Below are 24,361 nucleotides of genomic sequence, written 5' to 3'. Positions count from 1 at the left end.
TGGATGTGGAACTACAATTACTGTTTCAAAAGAGGAACTAACTCATCAAATTTTTCAAGACTGATATTGAAATATTCCTTAAAGTATGGCATCAGAAATAGCCACTAATAAAAATTAAAGAAAGCAAACTAATGAAAAAGACAGGTGGATGCTTGCAGTCAAGATTAGGCAGATACAATATAGTTGTAAACTGGTGGAGAGAGACAGAACAATAGCAAATGAACTTCTCATCACAGCAATGTTTTTCTGTCCCTATAAAATGACATCAGAGAGACAGAAGCCTTAACTACATAAAAAAACACAGAACATGGCAGCCCCCTTACAAGCCTTTTTGATATAACAAAGTAGAAGATAATGATAAGCACTTACATTGATACAGAGGCATCAGTAATATAGGAAGGTTCCAGAAACATTAAAACACATTTTTCCAGTTTTTGGGTATTTTTGTCCTTTAAGTGACTGACTATGTTTTGACTGCTGACAAACTTATGTACATTTGTGTTGCATTCAGTGAACATTAGATCATTCATCTCAACTTGTTTCCATAGCCTTTAAGGTGAATATTTCTGGATGTTTTATATAAAAAAAAATCATTATTGTATTTCTTTCTACAGTATGCATTTTATAACACATGATTTTATATTCCACAGGGTTACCTAGGAGACTGAGATCCACAAATTTGCTATGGAGAGGAAATACTCAGAAAGCACTTGATCTTCTTAAGGACGATGTTCTAGTGGTTGATCCAGGAACAAGGTTTGGCAACAAAACATGATGTATTTTAATACAACAAAAAATCCAACTGTCTCTCTTTCTCTCTCTCTCTCTGCACACACATACACAGAATATTACCATTTGTGTATGTGTGTGTGAGTATGTGTGTGTGTTTGTGTGTGTGTGTGTGTGTGTGTGTGTGTGTGTGTGTGTGTGTGTGTGTGTGTGTGTGTGTGTGTGTTTGGACAAGTCTCTGTATGTTTATGTATACATGTAGTCATCTGACTCTTCAGATAAGATATACTCTATAATTGTAGATAGTATAAAAGAATCCACAACATCCTCTCCATCAGTTGCCAACTTATGAAAAAGAACATTTTCTAAGCTTTTAATACCAAAGAAAAGAGCAGACATAAACAGTAGTAGGATACGTTGTCAAAACCAAATTTATAGAACCTCATTTAGGTGCACTTGCCTTGCAGGATTCTTTGTCAGTCAGGCAGCCCAGTTCCTCAAAAGGTTAATCAATCAAGAGGAAGGCAATCATCTTGTTTTCTGGAGTAGAGTATTTCAGTGACAACTGGCCTTCTATACCCCCATGCTGAGGGCTTTTGCTCCTGCACATACAGGCATAATATAACTGATTTTTGATCAATACACCTAGGCCTGCCACATTTTCAAATGACCAAAGCAGGACTTTTTTATAGAAATATAAGCAGGATAAACCATACCCAAAACCAATGCAAATGTCTAGATTTCACTTTTCAGCTAAAAACAAATGTTCACTCTTGTAGAATTTGACTTGTTGCTGTTGTTTTATATAATAATGAAGTGCTTCTGATACCGAATGTTTTATGCAACCATTACAGGAAGCTTGGGAAACATTTCTTGCCCTAAAATCTTAAAACATTTGCTATATTTTATGTTTTTTCAGGAAACAATTACCAAACAGGGACTGTTCTATATAAAAAGACAGACAGTAACCCTAATTATACCTCAGAGCTAGGGCTATGTTATATGCTAATGGTTACACAATGACATGCAGTGTATGATAATAAGGTAAAAAATCATGGTGGACTGATAAATGTTTAAATGTCACACAACACTGTGCCTACCTTAGGTTTGTTAAACAAGCAGATTCAATGTTCATGCAATGTAAATTTGTCAAGAATGTTTTTCCCCTCTTGCCTTATCCCACAGCATTCCTATCCCAATGTCACATGTGTATCACCTGGTCTGTTAGCCTCTTCCATCACTCCTGGACTTGTTCCAATATGGGCTGGCGCTGGAGTCGATCTTAAGGGCATCCTAGGAGGTCACAGTTATCAACCATCAGCTAGAAGATTTTTTTGTGTTATGACCTACCCGGTTTCCCTGCTCCCCCCACACATTTTTTGACACAGCATGTGAGGGTTGCTCCCCTCTTTGGACCATGCCTTCCCTCAGGGAATTACATTGATGAACACCTCCCTCAGGATAGGCACTCCCATCACTCTTTGCCAGTACCTCATATTCCATGCTAATAATCAGACTCAGGTAACCTGGGCTGTATTTAGAGCTTTACCCATCTATGCCACATCATTGGCCAGGTGCTCAACAATGTTTAGGGTTGCCATGGCTATTGTAAATCTGTATTTGCAAGAGACTCATAGCAGCCACTGCAGCTGATGGTATGTGATGTTGCCCACAAAGGCACTGGGTCTTCTGGCCATGCCTAACATTTCATGCTCTACCATAACACTGACATAGTGGACTGGTGCTCTGTGGACAGGGACATCATGTAGCAGATCACTGAGATGTGTCAACCTCATCTACAGTGCAGTGGGATTTGTGTAGTACCCATCCAAGTGGATACAAAGGTATGTGTAACTTTATGTATATTATCTTCAAGGACCTGTCAACAGTTCATCTGAGGCATAGTGGGGGTATCACAGTCATCAGCCTCAAGAATGCTCCATTAGGTCCTCAATGCCCTGCTTTAGCATGTGGGGGATCATATGTGGTTCCAATGTATCCAGAGTAAAAAACAAATCCCATTCCGGAATTCTATGCTATAGCCCACTTCCCTGAGGTAATGGGGGCCATCAGCTCTACCCATGTTGAGTTAAAGCCCCACCTGGTGGACAGAGAAGTAGGTGTGTGACCTGGCCTGTAATGCACAGGATATAATTTACAATGTGTGTGCAGGCCTTCCAGGTAGTTTCCTCAGCTCACATATCTGGCATATGTGATCTCTATCAACAGTTTGCAAGAGGTGATTTCCCACAGGGACATCTTGTGGGAGATGCTGGATATGCCCTGGAACCCTGGCTAATCATACCAATCAAAAATCCTCATAACCAAACTGAAAATGGTTATGATCACATCCTATTACAAACCAGAAACATCATATAGCATGTGTCTGTGCTATGGAAGTCACAGTTCCTCCACCTGGATACATCCAGTGGTAGTTTGTAGTATGGCCCCACCTGATGAACAGAGTGTAAAAATACTTGCCCTATGTTCTTTGTTAAACAATATTATACTTAGGAAGCAGTTATAGCTGGGTGGCCTGCTACAGAGACCACAGTCCCAGCACCACAGGTAGATGCAGCTGAGAAGGATGAGGAGTCAGTGTAGGAGTCAGCAGCAGAGGATGACCATGCCAGACAGAGTCAGGCACCAAACACCACAACATTAGCAAAGAGGTAGAAGAATGGCATAACTTTACAGAATAACTACAATTGCTAAGCAGACAGAAAGATACATATAGTAAAAATAATGCCTACAAAACACCAAACTATACTTACCCCTTCAGAGGTTGGTTACACTGTGCATCAGACATAAGCAACCCAAGTAACAATGTACAAAAGGTAGGGCACAGTTCACATCACAATAGCAGATATATACAATAAACATTATTCCTACAAAAACACCAGATTGCTTACTCATTCAAAAGCTGGCCATGCTGTGAATCAAACACAGGCAACCCAAGCATCAGTGTACAAAGTACATGGCAGAGTTGTCATCATTTACACAGCTGGGGAAGGGAGTACAAGATTGCATTTCTTCCACAGGAAGTGTGTGAGTGTGAACAATGAGGTGTATAAACCAAAATGTGCTTTTAGAGGAAGTGTCAGAACTGCTAGGGGGGATGTGCAAGGGGCTGTGGTTTTGTGTGTGTGTGTGTGTGTGTGTGTGTGTGTGTGTGTGTGTGTCTGTCTCTGAGCGTGTCTGCAGGGACAAAGCCTCAGCCTATGTTGCATCACTTCTCTATGGCCTACTGGACAGGTCCAGGGTATGCTGGACAGGGGGTTCAGCTTCTTTTGAATGCACTCCCCACAAGAGCTTGTTCTGCCAGGAGTTGCACCAACTATCCCATGACCTTGCCTAGATGTTTGTGCTCTACCTGACCATGGCCAAAATCTGCCGAAGGATGTGACCAGCAAGAAAATGACCATGACCACAGGGACAAGCTCTCCTGGCTGTAGACACATCCACAAACAATGTTGCAGTGGATGTGCAAGCATTGTATGACTGGATCTTGCCATCCATGGCCAGGTTGACTATTATCTGAAAACATCTCAAATCAGCCCCTTTCTCCTCACAGATTCCAATAGGGGAGACATTCTCTCCAACAATTCACACACATTGTTCATACACTCCCATATGTCGGCATGCACATCTTCAATCACCCTCACAACCTCTGCTAAGGCTCTGGTAGAACTCACCTGTGCCTCCAAGATAGCCCTGTGAATATGTTGCATGGCAGTTACTAACACACCAACCTCAGAGAGACAGTGGTAACAAGCCTAACCTATATGCACCCTCCCACTCATGACTGCTTGGGTCAAGTTCAGAAATATCTCTACTGGAGGCTGCCACAGTTCCCTGATCTACAGTGTCACCAACAACCTGTCCACTCTTAGATGGTAGTGTGTCCTGGGTATTCACAGGCATAGTGACTGTCTCAGTAGTTTTAGGAGAGGCTGTGGGGTTCACAGTCCCTGTGTTTAACACACTCTACATCCCTTCATTGTACCATCTAATTCCTGCCATCATTATCAGAGGCCAAACATTGTCCAAACTTAGATGGAGATAGCTCCACTGTGCTTGAGCCAGTCAAAGTTTCACCTGTAAATTCGCAAAAAGAAACATATCCAGTGTAAGAAGGACCCAGTAATAAAATGACAAATGTAACTGACATCATTACAACTATAAATGTATGATTTTGGTGCATAAACATGACCATACCTTGTGAAGATGAATGTTGCATCTGGATACCAGATGTATCTATATGACACAAGTGAGGCAGATATTATAATCTGTAAAACCATAAAATATGGAAAAGGATGAAATGTATTTACTGGTGATATACAAAAGACCCACTTTTATAAGAACATGTAGAAAAGTTATGGCAAGGTCTTCATGCAATGATATTTTAATAGTGATGTAGAACAAGGGTGGATACAATATAAAGAAGAGTATTGAACTGAATTTATAAAATTAGAAAATCTATTTTGAAGAGAAAAAGGTATATGAGAATGTAATACATTATTTTGAGAAGGAGTTGAAAGGGAATGAAAAAGAAAGAAGACTAAATGAAAGAGAATATATAAGGGAAATATAAGACTAAATGAAAGAGAAATATATAAGGGAAATATGTTAAAGTTGGAAAAAAAATAATCAGAAATATGTGTTATAAGGAAAAGCAGAGGAGCTTTTTCCATTTTTCTGGGTGCAAAAAAGTAAAAAAATACTAGTAAAACTGAAGGAATTAATTGAAAAATGTATTAGAAAAATGTAATATGAAGCAAATAATGCAGACAATGGAAAGATATTTTAGTAGGATTCTTTATGTTGTTGAAAAAAATCAGATTGATATATGGAATCCCAACCAGATAAGAATTATGCAAAAGAAGTTGTGAGAATAACATAATTAAATAAATTGGATGAGGTAGTCAAGGGAATTAAAAAAAAATAAGTACACCAGGCCAAAATGGAATAACCCAAGAGTTTTATTAGGAAATGAATTGAGAAAAGAAAAAAAATGTTTTTGCAGGTATTGAATTATTGGTTAGACTATGGTGTAACAGATCAAAGAGTATGTGATAAAAGTGGACAGAAAATTGTTAAAGAATTGGAGATGTATTATGTTAAATAATGTAGGCTATAAAGTTTTAATCCTACTAATATAACTTTCCATCTTTTGCATTATTTGCTTCGGAAGCATCAGTTTGCAATCTATGATAACCTGCATAAAGTTATTTATGACAATGGTGGTTTACAAGCCAGCAGTTGAAAAGATTTGCTGAAGAGTGGGACTTTACTCATGTTACAAATAACCCCAAGTATCCGCGGTCAAATGGTTTGGGAGAATGAGCAGTTCAAAGTGCAAAACAATAACTAGAGAAGTTGCAATGAGACAATAGTGATGTTTTGTTGAATCTCTTGTATGTCAGAAATGTTCCTCGTGATAAACATCTTGGTTCACCTGCACAGAGACTTCTGTCGAGACAAACCAGAACCACACTACCAATTAATAGTTCATTATTGGTTCCATGTGTTATGAACAACAAATCTGTGGAAACTGATCTGTTAAAGAAGTACTTATCCCAGAAGTCCTGTTATGACAAGTCCAGCAAACTGCTCAATCCATTACGAGAAGGGGATATAGTGAGGATGCTGACATTCAAAGGTTTTGATCGGATTGTAGTCATACAAAGTGTATTCCAGAGCTGAGATTGTACATTGTGGAATCACAAGGAGTAAAATGTAGGTGGAATCAGAAACATTTGATCCAGTGTCCGAGCCTGTGTTCCAGTATCATACCCATGAGAAAGACTTTATATTTCAGAGTGCGTTATCCAGTGTTCCAGTTCCAGAGGACATTTCAGTAAATATCCCTGTTCCTGAGAAAAATTCCAAAACTCCTGAAGCAAGTTGTTCACCGATGACTGTTCCTGTTGCTAAACCCAGTTCTAATTGCTGTATCACTAGATCAGGTCGCATTTCCAGACTATGTTCCAGATACATGGCAACTTGGACATGAATGTTGTGTTCATTTCTTATTGCCTGTATAATTGCATGTTTCTTTTCAAATGTCATTGTATTATGGGCAATTCATTAAAGAGGGAGGTTGTAGATCAATATGTATGTATACCTTTATGAAGCTTTCTAGGGGCTTGTACAAGTGTATAAATACTGACCACACTTGACTGCCATTCAGTAGTAAACTGTTGAGATGTAAGCATCTATGTCTATGTAGTCTGTCATTAATCAGTTCATTTATATTTTGCACTGCTGCTACCCATCGTGATGTGTCTGTGTAATAATGCATATAAACAAACTACCCTGCCTGTTCATCTTCAATGGTATAACAAGACGAGTGGCATTACCATTTAAAAGTGTAGTAATATCAAGCATTTTAACTGTCTTTTTCATAAGAACTGCTATTCCTGAACTTTTCTTTCTTGTTACCTGCCATGGCTGCTTGGCGTCCCTGGCCTCTGTCATTTGTGTGTTAGGCAACTTGACCCCTCTTCTCTACTGAAAGGACCTGCGTGGTCTTAAGGGACCCTGTCACAAACCTGCCTTCAAGCCATCCTAACGTGAGGTCATCTAATTCTGCTGACTCACTCAGACTGTAATCCTTCCTGAGTCAATCAAATAAGAAACTTGACCCCTCTTCTCTACTGAAAGGACCTGCATGGTCTTAAGGGACCCTGTCACAAACCTGCCTTCAAGCCATCCAAACGTGAGGTCATCTAATTCTGCTGACTCACTCGGACTGTAATCCTTCCTGAGTCAATCAAATAAGAAAGTATGTTTCTTCCCTGGTCCTACACATTAAAGTGTATTTAGACTTATCCTCTCTGCAACTATTGTGTAAACTTAGTCTAACCTTCTAGATATCTCCTACCCAGCTTTACAGATTGTTTAAGGCACTGAGTCAGATAGCCAGCAGCCAGACCCTTACCTGTCCTTGTACCTGCAGTGTATTCCCCCCTCCCTGACTTTTCTGTCGGAGTCACCTCTAGCTACTATTTGTTTCTAACTTATCCCACATTCTGCTCCTTCACCACTAGAGGGTGCTGTTTGCCAACCTATTTGCTATTACCTTTCCTCTGGTTTCTCCTAATTTAATGATACTACTGTCCTACCTGATTTCCCCTTTTCTCATCTTACCTTTTGCTCACCCACTAATCTCTTCTCTCACTCTCTTTAGGATCTCCTCTCTATCCTTTTAGCCTTTCTTTTTCTTTCCTTTCCACTCTATCGTCTTATCCTTCATCCTATCCCCCTTTTCTTCTGTCATTTGAACTACAGAAGTCAATCAATACTTACCTGTGACTACTGCATCTGTCTCTGGCTTTCCTCCTCCTCTCTGATTGACTCCAGGGAATCTGTTACTTACCTGCTCTAACCCGCTCCATTCGCCCTTCGGGCTCACTCCGCTCCCCTACCATACCCCCAATTCCCACCCACCCCCAGTGGTCCTAACTATATACCTCCTTTACCACTCCCCTTCCTGTTTCTTCCCCCTATCAAAACTCCCTGCCACACTTCTACCACACCCCCCACATCTGCAACTTCCTATCTTAACTATTCTTAGGATTACTTCCAATACCTGTTCCTTCCTCACCCTACCTTGAACCACTACACAGTATAGAAACTTTTCTTCCTCCTCCTTTTTACTCTTTTTTATTAACCCTTATCTCACCCAATCCACCACACTTCTTTACTTCCACTCTCATATCTCTTTCAAACCAACTCACTTAACTCTCCTCTCCCTCCTCCTTCCCTCTACTTCCATACCACTCTCCAACCCCTTCCCACATACCTCCACATTCAATCTCTCTCTCCACTGATTTCTACCATTTCTCTTTCAACCTAATGGATCCAACACAGAAATCATTTTCCACTCATCCTCTAATCTTAACTGCAACTCTTGTAGCTCTCACTATACCTTACACACTAACCTCCCTTGAACAATTCTCCTTCCTTGAATACTATCCCAACCAACAAACTCTCCCTAATTCCCTAAGACATACTCTCCAACATAGTAATATAATCTGTACCTCTACATACCTACTTCCTAAGTACCATAGACCTACCCACTTAACCTACCTCCATGTCAAACAGTCCATTCTCACTATCTACAAAATTCTAAAGTGTATCCAATTCCCTCAAAAACACCCTTTATTAGCTGGCAATATTCATCCTAACCCCGGTTTCAATACTCATATACTCAATCTCCCAAATAACTCAACAACACCTAATCACACCACTATAAATAGACCATCTAACTCCCTCCTGATAGCACACCTTAACATCCGTAGCATTAACAACAAAACTACCTACCTTCATGCACTCTTACAAGTTTATTCCTTTGACATTCTCTGCATAACAGAGACATGGCTAAAGCCCACTACCCTTGACCAGGTTATTATTCCTCCAGGGTTCAATATCCTAAGAAATGACTGTAAAACCAAAAAAGGAGGTGGAGTAGCCATTTTGTACAAATCAGGACTCCAAGTTAGTACCTTTGACATGCACCTACCACCAACTAACAATGCAGAAATCCTAACTGCCAAGCTAGTAGTTAACAATTCCAAATCCATCTATGTTATTTGTATATATCTTCCTCCAGGAAATAATATAAATACACTTGAAAACATACTCTATCACCTCTCCTCACACCTGCCTCAAGAAACCATTATTCTAGGAGACTTTAATATAGACTGGATAACTTGCTCTTTACACAATCCTACCAATCACATAAATCTACATGGTTTCTCTCAAATAATTACCACTCCTTCCAGAACCATAAACCAAGTAATAAAGCTACCACCTTAGACTGTATCTTTCTCAAGAGCCATCTTACTACCTATAAACCAGGAATCCTTCCAGATGATATTAGTGACCACATGATAACCTATGTTATTAGGCAGAAAACCCATTGTCCTAATTTTCATAATATTATAACCTGCCGCTCCAAAAAATTCTTCAATCCTCAATCCTTCCAAAATGAACTCAAAGCATGTGATTGGTCTCCTATGCTAAACCTCCAACTAGATGAAGCAGTAACCTTTTTCAATACAAAATTCCTACAAATCTTAAACTCCCATGCCCCAATTAGATCCTCCCGCCTAAGGACCAAAATTGCCCCCTGGCTAACAAAGGAAACTAGGCAAAAGATCCACCTCAGAAATAAAATTTGGAACAAATGGAGAGCTTCTAAAAGTCCATCAGATCACCTTTATTTCAAACAATTAAGAAATGCCACCAAGAAGGACATTCTCAGAGATAAAAAAGACTACTACTCTAAACTCCTTCAATCCCAAAAAGCACAACCTCAAAAATTCTGGTCAGGCATTAACAAACTACTTCAACCAGGACACTCTAAAACTCCTTCACTTTCTGGATTCCAAAATAACTCCAACCAGATTCCAGATGCATTCAATAACTATTTTACTGAAGCCATTCTAAACCTTGCAAATTCTATACCACCAAGCACCACATTGCCTCTAAACACCCCTAATCCTACAACTCCAACTTTTCACTTACAGCCTGTTCCTACATCCCTCATTTCTAAATTCCTTCAAAAACTCAAACCCTGCACCCCTTCTGCTGATTGCCTTCCAGCAGAATACCTACAAATAGCAGCTAAAGCCATTGCCTATCCCATCTCCATCCTTATAAATAGAACTATCTCTGAAAGCAAAATCCCATCCATATGGAAAGTTTCCCACATCATCCCCCTACACAAAGGTGGCACATCTACTGAGCTATCAAATTTTAGGCCTATTGCCTTACTCTCACCCATTGCTAAAATAATGGAGAAATGCATACATAGACAGCTACTTGTCCACCTTATCCACAATAATCTGCTTGCCAATTGCTAACATGGCTTTAGACCATTCCACAGCACTACTACTGCTCTACTATCCTTCGCCAACTCTATTAATGAAAATAGCAACAACAATACTTTCTCTTCTGCCCTATTTATAGACCTCTCAAAGACCTTCAACATGGTGAATCACAACTTACTCATTGAAATCCTAAAAGCCCAATCACTTGACTCACAATCACTTCTTTGGTTTAAATCCTATCTTGAAAACAGACAGCAGGCTGTCCTTTGGAATAATACCCATTCTTCTTCCCTCCCAGTGAAAAGTTGTGTACCTCAAGGCTCGATTTTAGGTCCTCTTCTTTTCTTATTATTTATTAACAATCTACATACCAATATTCCACAAGCCACTTGCATCCAATATGCAGATGACTCAACATTAATTTGTTCTGCCAAATCCATAAACTCTCTTCAACTCCAAACCCAATCAGTATTAAACACTGTTGAAAAATGGTTCATGCAACACTGCCTCCTTCTGAACCCTAAAAAAACAAAACTATTACTCTTTGCTCCTACTCCTAAGTCGTCTATCCCTAACTTCATAGTAACCTCTAGCAATGGCACTAATACAGTCCCTGATACCTCTACCCGCTTACTGGGAGTTACAATTGACAACTCCCTTAGCTTCGATGAACACATTAATTCAACAATAAAAACTGTCAACAAAAAAGTAGGTGGTCTCTATAGAATCAAGCCCTTCCTTACCCCTCCAGCCAGAATTACTCTTGCGCAGACCCACCTTTCCTCTACCCTCTTCTATGCTTCTGAAATTTATACTAATATATCTAGAAATAACATTAATAAACTTTCCACCTGTCATAATAACATAGCTAGATTTGCTACCTGTTCCCCCTATAGAACTCACCACTGTCATAACCTCAAACAATTGGGATGGCTTGAACTGCATAATAAGCTACTCTATCAGCAACTTGTGATAACCCAAAAAATCCTCTATCACCCCAATAATACACCAATCCTCACTAATCTAATTGCCCCCTACAAAAATCTCCCTACACTTTGCTCAGCTAGCAAACCTCTAGTTTCTAATGTCAAATCAAACAACAAAGCAGGGGACTCACTGTTTTCCAATACAGTAGGTAAAATCTGGAATCAACTTCCAACTGAATTGTCTTCACTTGCCTCCACACATCTATTCAAAAAGCATCTTAAAGAATATCTAAAGAATCATTGGCTTTGTCCCTGCTCCAACCCTGACTGATTATACCCAATATACAAAAATTTCATAACTAAACTTGGTTCCTATTGCTCATGCTACTATAGTGTATACTTCCCTGATAAAATGTGAACTTCTACTCTCATCTGATAGCTATTGCTCTTTCCCTATCTTCTAACCTCATAACAAAAAAAAAAAGTCTTCTTTTTTATGAGTATCCCTTACTAAAATTGTTACTGTTTTTATTTCATGTCATTTTTTTATTGTATCTAACGATTTTTCTGTAAACTTGTCTACTGTTATATTGTATACGTGTCTTTGTAACTTGCAGGAGCTTTTCTCCCCGGGCCTCTACTGAAAATGGACATATATCCAGTTAGACTAGCCTGGTCAACAAATGTAAAATAAATAAAAATAAATAAATAAATAAATAAATAAAATAAGTCTTGTCCTAAGTTCTATTATATCTCAGTACCCCACAGGCATTCTTTTTTCATTAAAAATCTTGTATCACATTTTTACACCAGTTTATAATTGCTAATCTGCTAACTATGCTCTTAAAATTTTTAACATTCACTGCTAATATCCTGCAATTACCATTATTTCTATTTAGGAAAATATTTTAAGGAAAAATAATAAAACCTTTACCCCTTTTCTTTCTTCTTTTCCTTTGTGTTTGATCCAGCATTTTTTCTCTTTCTCTGTCACTCCTTTTCCTGTAGACTTTTTCTTTTCTTGACTATATTCTAGGTAATATCTTCTTCATCACTAACATCAGTACCTTCTTCCATATTTATTCTTGTTTTATATGTGTCAAAGTGTCATATTTTTATCATCATTTTTTTACTGTTTCTTCTGTATTTTTCATGTATTTCTTCACTTACTTCTTCTGTAACCCCTTGAATGTGTTCAGACACAGTAGTGTCATGTATTTCTACTGTCCCTTCTTTACAGTCCCTCCACATATGACCTACCTTATTGCATTAATAACATTTTAACTCACATTTTTTTTTTTTTTTTTGCAGCATGACTATCGCACCACATATAAAACATTTCCCTTTTGTGCAATCAACAATCAAATGATCTGATTTTTCCATACCAGAAACAAGTTTTGGGTTGACCCCAGTATTTAACAACACATTTTTAACCATCTATATTTGTAATACTAGGGATATGAATGATTTTATCATTTGCCATTTTCAGTACATTACAATCTTAAACTCCAGTCCATAATCCTCTATTGTTGAAAACTTTAAAAATGTCCAATATATCTTTATAGATGCTATTTAAATGTCTTTTCCAAGTTTCTTTTTCAATTTCTGTCTTAAACTGAACATGAATTTTCTTCTTAGTTTCTATGAAAAAAGTTTAACTACAAAAGCATTCCACAGAGTAGTCTTTCTTATTTTCATATTGACTCAAAATGTTTTAAATTGCCTGACCATTTTCATAAGTATTATCACAAAAAGTTTCTTTGCTTATATGAATGAAAGCTCTTACTCTGGTGGAGAAGTTGCTAAAAGTGAAATGACATTGTCCCATACCTCACATCTTTCTATTGTTCTTTCTTCCTTGGAGAAAATTCTAACAGTATAATTTCTTCTTTGTTTTGCAACAGTTTATTTTCCTGATGTTTCTTTTTTTGCCTTTTCCTTATCCATATCAACATAAGTTTTTGTCTTACCATTTGTACCTCTTCTTTTTGAATTTTGCCCATTATATCTCTCCATACCACATCCTTGCCACTCTCAAGTTCACTTTCCTCACATAATTTCTCTAATAAAATATCCTGTAAGCCACCCAACTGGACAGTTGTAAAAATACATCCCTTATCATGCTGGTTCTCTTCCTGGAATAGCTGCTGCTGGAAAATATATTCTGAATTTGGAAAAGGCTCACCTGCCTTTTCTCTGATTATGCACCCTTTCAAAAATATCCATAGGACACTCCACTGCATTTCTACCATCATCTCCAACTGCTGAAAATCCAGTAGATGGAATATATGCCTTCTCTCTCAATTCTCCAACTTTAGACACAGATATAGAAGGCTCAACTACCTTCTCCTCTTCTCTCCTCTTATCTTGCAATACATTTTTAAACTGATTTGAAGGCTTGACTGCTTTTTTCTTCTCCAAATCAAGACCAAACAACTCTTTTCACTCCAGTGCTGTAACTCCCTGCTTTTCTGAGCCTCTGTGGCAGAAACAGAAGCAGGAAGTGCAACCACAAAAATGTTCCCCCCTCACAACAAAAAAGAGTAGGAGAAGTTCCCCAGTGCCCTGGCCAAATTTCCCTAGTAGGGTCAATACCATCTTGGGGCACCCATGAAAACAGGCCACCACTTCAGTGGGACTAACCTGGTCAACAATGGATAAATAAAAATAAAATAAAAGTGGCTACCCTCTGTTTGCCTGATACCTCCTTCCCAATATGTTTCCCCTTTCACATTGTGTTACCCCTGCTTTGTCAGTCCTGCCTTCCCTTATGACCAGTTCTCCCCACCTTACCCACCTGTTACTTGTGATTTCCTTCACCAACTTTCCTTTTTGTAAAAATAAGTCTAGAAAAAAACATCCTACCTATACCTCTCAATTTCACATAATTTAATTAAGATAAACATGATTGACTCTACTATTTCATCATAAAAAGCATACTTGTCTGACAAATTACTATGTCTGTCACTGAATAATTAACAACATTGCAGTAATTCAGAAGTATTATTGAACTAAGAAGTTGAGATGCATGTTTCTGTCTCACCTCCATCATGATCTTCCTTATTTACTCACCTTGTGTTCTACCATCTGATCGCTTTCTCTTTTCATCTATCCTATACTCCCGTTTCCAACCTTTAGTCTAGTCAAACAATACATAAACACTAATCACGTATGTCCAAAAAAGGTTTATAAACTAAAATCTTTCTGTGGTCATTTGTCACTTGAAGGTTGGCATAGAGTAACATCACTGTTTTTCTATGACCTCAGAGAAATAACAGCTCCCATCTTATGGCAAAAAATGAAGAAAAATCCTTCAAATGAGCTCAGAACTTGCTATCAGCCATGCAAATGGGTAGAATGAGAATGAGTTTCATCAAGCAATATTGAAATTTGGTACAGTTAATAATTTCCATATGAAGTCCTCTTTAGGTTAGTGTATTCATTATGTGATGACTCTGTCCTCAGTGCACTCTGTGCAGGGCTCTAATCCCTTGAGAATGTGATGTTATTTTACAAAAGTATGTTTTCATAATATTGTCATCCTACAGCCATACTTGATTCCCACACTGTACTTTCTTTTATTTGTGTTTTTGACAGCATTCTTCTGAATGCTTCAGTGGCATACCATGTTAATGCTCAAATTCATAGGATATGAGTGCCACAGGCCTGGCTTCAAATTTGTTTAGCTGTATTTCTATTACGTTGCTATCCTACAGTCTGTTGCCCTGATAAGTGTTTTACTGACATCTTAGCTATGTATGACTCTGTAGTATACACAGATAATGCTCTGTTGTATAGAATACGAGTTACATAGTGATGGTTTCAAAGTCACATGGCTATAATAATCTTGTCTTGCTAATAATGTGCTCATTTCCACTGATATGAAACAGTCCTATCATCAACTGTGTACATTTTGTAATGGAGTTTGGCATTAGTCCAGCTTAATGTAACTATGGAGTCATCTAGCATTTTTGTGATTAGAAGTTGAGATACGCTCCTACCCAATATTCATGCAGTTCATTACTTCTTTGCTTACCTTGAGTGCTACCATCTGTGTGATAACCATTTTACTATTATTTCTGTATTTCTATTTCCAACCTATTGCCTGGTCTAGAAAAAAGCAACACACACACACACACACACACACACACACACACACACACACACACACACACACACACACACACACACACACACACACAAAATCAAAATACAGGTAAATAAATAGCTCTGCTTGGTATCCACTCTGCAAATGTGCTAAATATTCCAGATGTGTGTCTTCTTAATGAGTCCATAGAATAAGACAGCTTCAGAGGTCACCCTTGCTAATGCAATGTTGTGTTTCATATTCATATCAAATCCATGGGTATGTAGCCATTGATGTACATCTGCCTTCTTCATCCAGCTTCATCCTTATCTCTTCAACTTTTGTCATCCCATCTGCTTGATGCCCATTTTCATCTCTGTCCAATGCCAGTTGTGACCTTTACTCTTAACAAAAACACATTATCGCACCATACACATGCACAAAGGACTTATAAACAAAGCAAAAACATCTGTCTGCAGTATACATTACACAAGAGATACAAAAATAAAGAAAACACCTTTGAATATGTGATATCAGGCAGTAACGATATAAGGCCAGGTTAATAGTTTCACTTTATATTTAAGTTAGGTGCTTTTCTGTTAAACCCCTACCACTTTGTGCTGCTGTGTTTTGCCGGACTCTCCTCATGATGGAATTTACTTATTTGGGCAGACTTCCTTGTTCAAATCTGAAACTGGTGCTTAATTTAACAAGCGACTTTAACATGTGGTGCTTTTCCACATTACAGCAAGTATTGCAGCACAATCAAAGCAATACTGAAATAAAACAATTTGTATGAACTGTAAGCACTTCACGCTGTTTTTGTTTTGCTGTATTTTAACCTAGCGCCTCTCAAAAGGGTTATTTCACTACAGTTTAAGTTACATCATGTTACTACACACTGCACATCTTACATGTTTAACCTATTTCTAAGCACAATTATGAACAGGGGAAAAAAAACGGCAACTGTTACCAGCTACTTTAACAAAACATTGGCATGTACTCATTGCGGCAGACTTCCTTGTCCAAATCTCAAACTGGTGCTTCATTTAACAAGCGAGTTTAACATGTGCTACTTTTCCACATCACAGCATCTATTACAGCAGAATCAAAGCAATAGTAAAATAAAACAATTTCTCTAAAGTGTAAGCTTCTGTCGCTGTACTTGTTTGGTGTAGGTCATAGCCAAAACAGTACTCCACCCACCCAATAAAGCTGAAAATGCAAGGGAAGCTCCTTTAAAGGACAACCTGTGTAAAAACAGACTGGTTTTCTACAAACATAACATGCTCCAAACATAGCAGCACAAAGTGGTAGGGGTTTAACCTTCTTTGTGTATTTCTTTTTATGTCATCTTTGTCAGTGTTGTAGGAAAGAAGGAAATGCAAACTGCCAACAAAATACCGGCAAAACACAGCAGCGCAAAGTGGTAGGGGTTTAACGGAAAAGTACCATGAGTGATTTTATATATTACTGTTAATATTCTACATATTCACATTTTACTTTTAATATTTCCTCATGAAGTACAGAATTTTCTATATGTAAGTGCATCATGAAAATCTTAGTGTGTATGTTTCTCTATGACTTAATTACTTTTGATGATACTTACACTGGAACAGTTTATATGAGGGTAGTTGGATTAATTCTGTTGGTTCTGAAGAAGTCTGTTAACTTTAACACAGATGAAAGTATTTAAGTAATTGATTACTTTTTTATTTTTCCTGTTTTACAAAAAAAAGTGAATTACTCATAGGTCCTGGGTTGCCTTCCTGCAGACAGAAAATGTTGTTTTAGTCTGTAGGTTTTCTGCTTCAGTGTATGTTAGTTGATAATTATATGTTGTTAATCGATGCTCATTTTTAATTCATCCATAGTGTTCTAACATTCCCTTAAAATGGATATTTTCTGATCCCCTTTCTGGCAGGTTACTAAACAATCTGTTTCAAGTACAACTCACTTAAAATGCATATGTGAAATAAGGCTAAACATAGCACATGCATGCAACAGTTTGACAGTGAGGTGTAAATTGTAGATACAATAGGGGCATGGCATTGATTCTGCGATTGTTGTATGCTGTTTACCACTGTTCATTTTTCATTTTTCCACAGTGTTCTAACATTTTCTTGAAATGTGTGTTTTCTGATAATTCACTTCTGTAGCAGGTATTAGGCAGACAGGGATCCAAATCCATGAGGTATATAATGTATCAGTTTCCTAAAGAATGCATATTGTGTACAAATCATTTGCAATGCATATATGAAATAAGGCTAAACAACACTTGGCATTAAAGAATACATTGTGCATGCAGTAGGAGGAAGGTTTTAATTCCCTAATTATTGTATGCTGTTTACCACAGTTCATTTTACAGTTTTCTACAGTGTTTGGTCATCCCCTTGAAATGTATGTTTTCTGGCCTGTCTGCTACATGTTCTTCTGTGGCTTTACTTGCTAATGCACTGGACTAGAAGATATTAGTTTGGTAGGCTGTGGTTCAACTCCATTGAGGTATACATTATTGTAGCTCACTAAACAGTCTGTATCAGTTCTATTCACTTGCAATGCATATTTGAAATTAGGTTAACACAGTATATGTATGTAACGGTTTGGTGGTGATGTGTTCATTGGCAATGCACTAGCTTCAGGTTTGTGATCCATTGATTGTTGTATATTTGCCAATGTTTTTTTCTCAAAATACTTTTTATTGGATATATAAACAAGACATTAGGAGTTTTGTAAATATAAAATAGGTTTGAATAAAAATATTGCAACTCTAAATAACATTCAGGAAAAAATAAAATTATAATAATGAAAACAATAACATTACACAATATATACACTATATACAAGTTAGGCAACCAGAAAAATAATAAAAAAATCCTGAAGTGAAATAGAGAATATTATGCATTGATAGTTTCAATTAAGGGAATAATATGAAAAAGTGAGAAAAGAAAATAAATAGAGAGAAGGAGAAAAAAAATACCAGCACAAAACAGGAGAAGACTTTAAAGGCATTAACTATTGATAACATTTAAAACTTTTTCTAATACTAATTTTTTAATGCCTTTTTTTTAGGACTTCTAACTATGTTTCTCTGAGCATCAATATATAAATAAGCCATTTTCTGAAAAGTATCCCAATTTAGTTTGGTACGATCAAGCCAATTTTGAGTTATATAAAGTTTTAATAAAGAGCAAATAAAAATGATAACACGAGTATCTAATTTTGAAAGATGAATTAATGGAATATGAAGAATAGCAAATTCCCAGGACAACGTAGACTTGTGATACCCCATTCTCTGTAGTCTAACTTTCAAAGAGGTCCATAATCTATGAGAAAAATGACAATACCATAGAATATGTAGGAGATCTGCTTGGGGGTGATAACAACATGTACATGATGAAGATTTATTTGGATTAAATTTATTTAATTTATAAGGAGTATAGTAAGCATCATTGTTAATCATTAATTGCGTGTATAATATTTTTTGAAAGGGGTAAAGTCCTTAGTATATCTATATTTGCCAATGTTAATTTTTCAGTCTTCAACAGTGTTCTAAAATTCCCTTGAAAGGTGCGTTTTCTGACTCATACATTGTATGTTCTTCTGTAGGTTTTAATTCATAATGCACTGCTCTTTGACATATCAGTTAGGCAGTCAGGGGTTCAAATATTTTGAGGTCTACTAATTGGTTTGTCTGTCTGATGTTTTTACTCTTAGGTTTGGATGCTAGTTGGGATATTTTGCATGCACCTTAATGGTTATGAACATCAGCTGGATTTAAAGACCCTGCGTTTTTAAAGTATACCCAGTCTACTTATGCCATGCTGATGAGGTCATAACAAGGCTAAAACATGCTTGCCCCCCAGCTAGTGGGGTTTGGTTTTATTGACCTGAATGCATCCATAAATGCTTAAAAAGGAAGTCATGTACATTCAGAAGCCATATAGCTGAAATGTTTAATGTCTTATAGGGATCATTTACATTTATCCCATGTACTTCTACTACAGGAGGCTTAAGGTATCACACAGTGGACACTCTAACTTGCCTAAGTTTTTTTCTTATAGTGTTTACTACTTTGTGAATCCCCAGGAATGTCCCCAGTTTATAAAACAATGATAAACATTTTTTTTCCTTGAGAACATGAATGTGTGGGAGTTGTGGCTTCTGCCAAATTATACATTTTTGAATTATGTAAATTTGAACAACATACTTGAAAATATTACTTTTTTCTGGGCTTGTCAAAGAAAGGAAACATCCACATACTTTTTTTTGCAAAAAGCAAGTGTCTGCTTTTTCTAATCTGTTATATGTTAAGCAGACAGAGTTTGATGGCACAGTCTACCTTATGTAGGATTTGAAGGGCGTGACTTTCACAAAACATAATGTTAAACAATTTTCCAAATGCAGTCCTATGATCATAGGTTTGTACACTTGTGGTAGCTGAGTTTACAGATGTGTGTTTCTGTGTCTGTGTGTTGAGTGTGCATGTGCATGCTCATGCGTGTGTGCCTGTATGTGTGTATGTGTGTGCATGTGTAGTTGTATGCATTTGCAAGTGTGTGTATGTGTGTGTGTGTGTGTGTGTGTGTGTGTGTGTGTGTGTGTGTGTGTGAGTATTTTTCATTCTCCTACTCCAAGACCTACGCACTGAAACAAATTCTGTGAACGAGTGAGGCTCTGCTACCTTTCCCCATAGGACTATTTATTTTCTTTAAATACTGAAATATATCTTTTTTTCAAGCAGACTCATTTTACTAGATCAGTTTCACCAAAGAAGAGTCTGTAAATTTTGAATTAAGATGTCAAATTGCAGTTTAAAGAACTGTAGGGTTAAATAAGATTACTGAAACTAAAATTAAATGACAGACGGTCCTGTTTAAGGTTTAATCATTTCTTCCCATATTTGTTTGAAAAAGATGCATAGTAACCTTTTGTGTCATTTTTGATGCTTATTAAATTAATGAAGCATATATTGAAGCCTAACACAAAATGTTAAGGTATGATTAAGTATGATTGGAACATTATGATTAACGTTGTAATTAATACCTATCTGGCAGAAGTGACAGAGCACACAGGGTACCTGAAGTGTCGCATTTTCAGAGATGATTAACTTGAACTTAGTATAACCTATTCCGAATATATTATTATTATTATTATTGTTCTTATCATCACTGTTTAAGAATAGGCCGGATTAGCATAATAAACTGCAGATGCTGTGACTGCTATAACTAGACAACTGACAAAAGATGCCTAAATGACTAAAATGTAAAATTGTTATGCAGTTTTTCAAACCCATGTGAACAGAAATAATTACACTATAAACAAGACATCTGATTTTGTTTTAATTTGAATTAAACATTTACTCTTGATGCTTTATTTGCTGTAAAGCAGTCAGCAAAGCGTTCAGCATCACAGGTTGACAGCAGGAAGAGATATGTTATGCTTGTTATTTGGTCAGTGTATATAATGTGTGTGTGTGTGTGTGTGTGTGTGTGTGTGTGTGTGTGTGTGTGTGTGTGTGTGTGTGTGTGTGTGTGTGTTTGTGCATTTCAGTCTGTGTTTACAGAGAGAGAGAGAGACAAATGGATATGTGCATATTATTCCTGAACTAGTCTAAAGTTCTACTCCTTCACAAGCTAACTATGTATTGCTTAAAAACAAATAATTTTTAGAGATGGCATTAATTAATCATAATGTTGAGATCTTTGCATCAATCTTTGCAAGCAGGCTTAAAATGGAATTATCTCAGTTAACTTCTTCACTCCAGTTGGAGTTTTGTGACATAGGCAAATCACAGATCAGACCATTAGTATGGCTAGACTACTCTGTACCAAAGGTCTTGCCCTAATTCTATTTTTACCCTGGCTATAAAGGTGGCAAAAAGATTTGATCAGGAAAATTTGATTTTTCTCATTTCTGTAATGTGCAAAATTAACTTACTTGAAGCATTTATAAACTCTTTTTCCATTTTGTACTTTAATTCCTCAACCTGAATCTAAATTATCAACGGATGCTCTAACAAATATTATCTAAAAAGGTATTTACCATGGTTCCTCCATATCTCTGTATTAATTTTATACACTCAACCTCTATATAGTCAGTTGATGTAATTCACTTTAGATTATCTTTCTCCATTTTAGGGTGGCATAATATCTTTTGCAACTTTTGCTTATTATGTTAATATTTGTTTTCACTTCCTGAATAAAGTTAGCTCCAAAAGTTTGGCTTCCATTAAAAATGTTTCCTACTTTTACAACTGAAGTCTAAATTGATATAAAACTATTATATTCTAACAGCAGGATGACTACAAACACATTAATGCTTTCATTTTGCCTCATTTTAAGTTGATTGCTAAAATATGAATATAGCTGTCACAGTATGCTCAGGGGTGCTGTGAGGCATGAGCCTTTCTGTTTTATGCATGATAATTCCTGGGCATGGGGTGATATCTGTATCATGCCTATCCCAAATGCCATTTTGCATTTATAAAATGGACTTCTGCACTTTTTTTGTAGATTGACTTTTAGATTCAATAGGTTATACATCTTTAGTGTATTTTAATGCAAAATAGTTTTTACATGATTTTAACTTATTCATAGCTGTGCAGGATTATCACTGTTCAACCATGTGGAATTATGGCCTAAAATTTTCAAGGTAGTCATTTAAGGGTCTAGTTTGTCAAACTGTTGTGTAGCACTGCACAATCCACTTTGTAAACAGATGCTAACTGTGCTACCATTTGTCTGGCATTTGGCACAAATTGTTAAAGCTGTGAGCTGTTAAAACACAAAGGCGAGGTGGTAGAGAGCAGTCCAAAAGTCCAAGTATAAAAACAACTCAGTTTTATTAGCACTTTCGGAGTGCACAATGTCACTCCTTCATCAGACAACATTTAACTAGAATGAGACCAACTATTTATACAAATAATTGAGCGGCCAATTATCTAATTACATTTAACTAGAATGAGACCAACTATTTATACAAATAATTGAGCGGCCAATTATCTAATTATATTAAATTAAAATGCCGCTCAAACAACATTTAACCCAACATTTAAAACCCAACAGAAATAAATTCTTATGACATCCTACAAAAATATTAAAATAAAAATAAAAATAAACAAATATAGATAAACATTCAAAACCTGTTTAGTAGTAAACTATACAGGCATTTATCAACAACAACCCTAAGAACATATTAAAAATTATTAAAGAAGGGAATAGTAACCTTATAAACAAATGATAATGGTGAATATAAAAAGCACAATCCATATAATATTACAAAAATAATTAAATGTATAGACTGAGACTTAACCTACAATCTCAAATCACCTTTTCATTGTAAGGTGTTTAAGGATGTAACTGATGGAGACATATTCATTTAAACCAGGGAACATGTAAGCGGCAGTTCTAATCTGCCAGAATAGCTCTTCCATCTCCAACCTAACCTGCCAAGGACCCCCTCTAATATTATGATCAATCTGTTTAAGAATGGCAAGTTTGAAACTGTGGTCTGGAAACCGAATGGTGTGCCTAGCTAAGGCATTAGTAAGATCTTTTTTATTAATGGTGTAGTAGTGCTCATGGATGCGCTGCTTTAGTTTCCTTTCAGTTTTACCTATATAGAAAGCAGCACATCTTTGGCAGGCGGCACAATACACTACACTATTAGTCTCACAGTTATATTTGCCTCTGATTTTATATATTTGATTTCTAATCCTAACAATGGGTTCAATGCAAACAAGCTTACATTGTCTGCATGCTCCACATCTGGTCATGCCAGGAAGTTCAATATGTCTATCATGTTGCTTTACTTCAAGTATTGTTTTAAGGTTTTGGCCCTGCCTATAGATGATTTTAGGATGTGCTCCTAGTGAATTAACTAGGGTAGTGTCCTCCAAAATAAGGGCCCAGTTTTTACTAAGCAACCCTCTAATTTCGGAATGGTCAAAACTGTAAATACACAAGAAATTAGTTTTAAAGGCATGGTCTTTTTCCTTATTGTGCAGGACATTAGCAATCTGTAGTTCCATTACATTATCCCTATTAGAACTGGTGAGAATAGGTCTAAAGAAGTCAGTTTGCCACTTGTATATCACTTCAGATGTGATCTCAACCAGGATAAATTGTGGATACCCCCTATTGGTGAATATTACTCACAAGTGTTCACATTCATCTATAAAGTCTTTATCATCAGAAATCATCCTGGCTGCCCTAACCATCTGTCCTTTCACAACAGCTCATTTTTGATGGTTAGGGTGACAACTAGTGAAGTGCAAGAAAGCGTTAGAATATGTAGGCTTCCTGTATATAACACTTTTATACCTAGAATTTACGATATCCTTAGATAAGGAAATATCAAGGAAGTTGATGTTAAACTCCTGTAAGTTAAACGTAAACTCTAGAAAGTTCATTTGGGAAATGTTGTTAATAAAATTTGGTACTACCGATGGTGGCCCCTTCCATAGGAGGAACATGTCGTCCTGGTACCTAGTGTACCAGGCGACATTGTTCACAAAGACAATATTATTAAACAACAATGTCTTTTCCCAATGAGCCATGATACAGTTGGCGAAACTTCCTCCACAAGGCGAACCCATCGCCACCCCTGATTTCTGCAAGTATATTTCTCCATCAAACACCATATAGTTATAGGTCAATACTATTTCTAAAAGAGTTTCTACCATGTATATAGTGTTACTATTGATCCGTCTAGCTGTAAGGAACTCTCTTATCCAGTCAAGCCCTAATTTCTGAGGTATGACCGTATATAAGTCCTTA

At 36.9% G+C, this 24,361-nt stretch overlaps 1 protein-coding gene across 1 annotated transcript in view; it reads left to right on the top strand.

The window, feature by feature from the left end:
* The window catches only part of LACTBL1 (lactamase beta like 1), a 530,471-nt gene that overhangs the window by 217,936 nt on the left and 288,174 nt on the right, over positions 1-24,361 (top strand). Inside the window, exon 4 of the mRNA XM_044060438.1 lies at positions 651-756. Coding sequence (XP_043916373.1) covers positions 651-756 — 106 coding nt within the window. The remainder of the gene's footprint in view (positions 1-650; positions 757-24,361) is intronic.

The sequence above is a fragment of the Protopterus annectens genome, chromosome 2.part0 (genome assembly GCF_019279795.1).
Source record: "Protopterus annectens isolate FY-2018-M chromosome 2.part0, PAN1.0, whole genome shotgun sequence".
NCBI classification, from domain to species: Eukaryota; Metazoa; Chordata; order Ceratodontiformes; family Protopteridae; genus Protopterus; species Protopterus annectens.
Note: the sequence above shows the minus strand (reverse complement) of the source record. Positions and strands in the feature narration are given on the sequence as shown.